The sequence below is a fragment of the Haliotis asinina genome, chromosome 5 (assembly GCF_037392515.1).
Source record: "Haliotis asinina isolate JCU_RB_2024 chromosome 5, JCU_Hal_asi_v2, whole genome shotgun sequence".
Classification (NCBI taxonomy): Eukaryota; Metazoa; Mollusca; class Gastropoda; order Lepetellida; family Haliotidae; genus Haliotis; species Haliotis asinina.
In genome coordinates this window covers 66,330,342-66,334,493 of record NC_090284.1, presented here as the reverse complement: position 1 = coordinate 66,334,493, position 4,152 = coordinate 66,330,342, and the positions used below count along the sequence as shown (strand labels likewise).

Genomic DNA, 4,152 nt, shown 5'->3' with positions numbered 1-4,152 from the left:
TTCTATTATTTTCAATGTACCCCACTTACAGGCGATGTATTATTTTCAATGTACACTGCTGGAAATTCCGAACTCATCTGGTGCTTCATGGTAGTACTTTTTTACCTCGAATAACATTGAATCACGTATCAAGCACGCAAATTACCGATGTTTTGCGATTGAAAATCGATGGAAGGGAGATAACTCTAAATATGTTTACCTTGTGTGGTCTGCAAAAGGGCGATTCGCCTTGTCGTGTCGTGTATTGTGAGATGCGGAGTATGTCGTTCCGCATCCGAGTAGATGTTTTTGTAAGAATGCCCGGATGTACTAAATGGAGCATGTGGCGGAAAACCGAAACTGTTGTGTGGTAAATTTCAAGCTGGCAGTAGTAACTGAATTGTCACACTGCAAAATAACATTGGCGACGACGATATCAAACTCACAAGGAAGCCGAAAAGGAGTAAATAGCAACTTTGTTCACTGACAAATCTGGAAATGGCTGAATTTAGCGATGTGCGTGCGATGCCACCATTCGACCTCTCCGGTGATGCGAGAGCCTGAGTATCCGTTGGAAAGCTCGGATAGAGGAGTTTGTGGCATACGCTGACAGTAAATCATTTGGTGTTTTTAAGACTTTGCAAGATCGGGGGTCGTCCCAAGATACTGTTCCCCCCATGCACATTTAGGAGGGCGCAGCGCCCTGCCCTCTTTATTTTGCGCCCTGCCCTTTCTTGCCTCAATCGCAGTCGTTTACTATGACAAGTGTGTATTTTCCAGATTTGAAATGCTTTTTTCAAATTCTAATCATAAAACCGAGAAGAGTAAAAAGCGAACTTTAGAATTGAAGTTATAAGACAATTTGGCTTTTTATACATTTTGTTTTTTTTTAAATAATCCTCACCAGCATGCCCTTTGAGGTTATGAAGTGCCCTTTTCCATGAATTTACCCTGCCCTTTCTGAACCCTAGGGGGAACACTACAAGAATATTTCAAAGCGATAAAGGCTTTGAAGGATCATGTAACTGTCAAACCTAATGTGACGTAACAACGTCATATTTTCAGGAAGATGAAGCAGAGCGATAAAACTGTGCCACAATATGAAACAAGGTTACTTGATGCATCCGAAGGCTGTGAATACATTGATGTTGACAACCAGATTCGTGATCAGGTGGTTGAAAACTGCAAGTCGGACCATTTGAGACGCAAGTTTCTGGAAAAAGGCGATGAACTTTCACTGAAATCGATGTTGAAAGAGGTGAGCAGTGTCCAAAGTGTAAAGAGTTTGACCATTTTGCTTCTAAATGCTATTCAGACTTATCCAGAAAGTCATCAAGACCAAAAGAAAAGAGAGACAGAAGTGATTACAGTGGCAAGAAAACTAAAAAGAAATCACATGACCGTGGTGAAACATTTGGAAACTGGGAGGAAAGACAGAAATAGCAGTGATAATGAAGGCCAAGGTTATGCTTTCCGTATGAGAAGTAATGTGCACAGCATGAAGAAGTCATTCCAGTGTCTCTGGGGGGTGTTGACATTGGCATTACTGTTGACTCTGGCAGTGATAGTAACATTATTGACGGTGATTTGTGGAACTATTTGAAGTCTAAGAACATAAAGTATGTGTCTCAGAAGGGGGGCAAGAAGTTTCCGTATGCCAGTAGAACTCCATTGAAAACTCTTGACACTTTCAGTACAGTGATAGCTGCTAGGGATCACAGGACAGAGGCCACGTTCACTGTGATTGATGGTACAGCAGAACCGCTCCTCAGTAAAGAAACAGCTATGAAGCTTGGCAATCTGAAGATTGCACTTAATATCAATTCAGTGCGTTCTTCACCAGCGATTCCTGAGTGCCTCAACAAATATCCTGAAGTATTCCTCGGACTTGGCAAACTGGAAAATGGGCAGGTAAAGCTGAAGATTGAAACAAACGTTAAGCCCATTGCTCAGCCAATGCGCCGTGTTCCATTTGGACTGCGTGGAAAGGTTGAGGCCAAAGTTAAGGAACTCATTGAGAAGGATATCATTGAACCGGTAGAAGAACCGACCCCATGGGTAAATCCTATTGTCATCGTTCCAAACGCCTCGGGTGATATAAGGCTATGCTTGGATATGAGACGTGCCAGCGAAGCTATCTTGAGAGAAAGGCAGCCTACACCAACAACAGACGAAGTGTCACAGAACATGAGTGAAAGTAGGGTCTTCTCAAAGTTGGATCTGAAGTGGGGCTTCCGTTAGCTGGAGTTGCATCCTGAGATCCGGGACATTACTACTTTTGTGACTCATTATTGCCTGTATAGGTATAAGCGGCTGCTATTTGGGATAAATGCGGCGCCTGGAATATAGCAGTACGAAATCCAGAAAATCTTGCAATGAATTCCAGGGGTTGCCAATATATCAGATGACATCGTTGTCCATGGTCCTTCCACAGATGAGCGTGACAAGCGACTTAAGCAAGTTGTTCAGAGACATCAGCAAATTTGACCTTGAACATCGACAAGTGTGAGTTCAAGAAGTCAAGCTTAACATTTATGGGGCACCATTTGTCAGATCAGGGAACTGATATCACCAAAGACAAAGTTGAAGCTGTTGTGAGTGCAAGACAGCCGGATAATGCAAATGAGGTCCGAAGTTTCTTGGGACTTGTAAACATCTCTTCTCGATTCATTCCTGATTATGCCACATTAGCAGAGCCATTCAGACAACCTACAAGGAAAAACCAGCCATTTGTGTTTGGAAAGGATCAAGTGGAATCATTAGAATCACTCAAAGCTGCACTTGGAAATAGTGAAACCTTAGGCTACTATAATCTAACTGCCAAAACAAGAGTTATTGCAGGTACCAGTCCAGTTGGACGCAGGGCAGTGCTTGCCCAGGAACAGACTGATACGTCATGGCGGATCATCTCATATGCAAGTCGTTCGCTCAGTGATGTGGAACGCAGGTACTCACAAACTGAAAAAGAGGCTCTTGCTATAGTGTGAGAAGTTTCACACGTACATATATGGGTTATCATTTGAGTTGATTACAGACCACAAACCACTAGACGAAATATACTCACCAAAGTCTAAACCCTGTGCTTGGTTTTGCGTCTTCAACAGTACGACTTTAAGGTTGTGTAAGCGCCAGGAAAGAGCAACATGGCTGATCCGTTGTCCAGGTTGTCAAGAGAACAGTTAGTGAAACCTTTAGTTGTGTCAAGTAGTGTTGAAGAGTATGTGAGATTTGTAGCAGTGAACGCAACTCCTCCAGCTGTATCAACTCCAGAAGTCGAGAGAGCTTCTACAAGTGATGTTGAGTTGGAAATTGTGCGCCAGTGTATCGATTCTAGTGATTGGAATCATTGTGAGTTGACGCAATATGTGATTGTGAGTTCTGAATTGTGCAAAATAGGAAAGTTGGTCTTTCGAGGTAGTCGCATGGTGATTTCCAAGTGTTTGCGACCAAGAGTTCTGTCACTTGCACATGAAGGGCGCCTTGGAGTTGTCGGTATAGAGCAGAACCTGAGATCAAGGGTATGGTGGCCAAATATGGATAAGGATGCGGAATATGGATAAAGTTCCGCAAAACATGTCATGGTTGTGAGCTGGTCAGCAAGCTGAGTCCTCCAGAACCTATTCAGACAACAGGACTGCCATCAAAAGCTTGGGAAAGGCTTGCAATGGATTTCCTTGGTCCGTTACCTTCAGGTAATTCGATTCTTGTGGTGACTGACTATTATAGTCGATACTATGAATACAAGGTGATGAACTGGACCACGGCAAAGAAAACTATAGATGTTCTCAAAGAGGTGTTCTCAAGATATAGCTTGCCTGTGTCAATCTACTCTGACAACGGACCTCAGTTCATATCTGAGGTGATGAGAGATTATCTGAAGGACAATGGTATTGAACATCATCGAGTAATCACCTCACGCTAACGGTGAGGTGGAGAGACAAAATCAGTCTCTAGTAAAGCGACTGAAGATTGATCATGCAACAAGGGAAAACTGGAAGGAGGCATTGCACTCAGTGCACTCAGTGCCGTGCAGCTCCCCACACTGTAACGGGGAAAGGCCCAGCTGAACTGTTGTTTGGGAGGAACATGAGAACTAAGTTACCTGTTTTCATTCCTGAATCCATTGACTATGAGGTTCGTGACCGAGATGCCGAAAAGAAGGGTTCATCAAAC

General features: G+C 43.3%; 2 protein-coding genes across 2 annotated transcripts; both read left to right on the top strand.

Annotated features, from left to right (window-relative positions):
• Nucleotides 1-260: 260 nt before the first annotated feature.
• Nucleotides 261-2,966, top strand: LOC137283987 (uncharacterized). Its single transcript, XM_067815653.1, has 4 exons — nt 261-349; nt 1,045-1,237; nt 1,477-2,176; nt 2,533-2,966. Exons 1-4 carry the CDS (start codon nt 261-263, stop codon nt 2,964-2,966), a joined length of 1,416 nt encoding a protein of 471 aa, XP_067671754.1.
• A 156-nt stretch (nt 2,967-3,122) lies between these two features.
• LOC137283986 (uncharacterized) lies at nt 3,123-3,539 on the top strand. Its single transcript, XM_067815652.1, has one exon. The coding sequence runs from the start codon at nt 3,123-3,125 to the stop codon at nt 3,537-3,539; it is 417 nt and encodes a 138-aa protein (XP_067671753.1).
• Nucleotides 3,540-4,152: the final 613 nt, after the last annotated feature.

Bases quoted from the DNA above. Each gene is read 5' to 3' on its own strand.
- LOC137283987 (XM_067815653.1), top strand. From the start codon at position 261: ATGTCGTTCCGCATCCGAGTAGATGTTTTTGTAAGAATGCCCGGATGT. The intron at 1,238-1,476 runs GTGAGCAGTGTC...TAATGTGCACAG, and splicing joins TGAAATCGATGTTGAAAGAG to CATGAAGAAGTCATTCCAGT. The intron at 2,177-2,532 runs GTAGGGTCTTCT...ACCATTTGTCAG, and splicing joins GTCACAGAACATGAGTGAAA to ATCAGGGAACTGATATCACC.
- LOC137283986 (XM_067815652.1), top strand. From the start codon at position 3,123: ATGGCTGATCCGTTGTCCAGGTTGTCAAGAGAACAGTTAGTGAAACCT.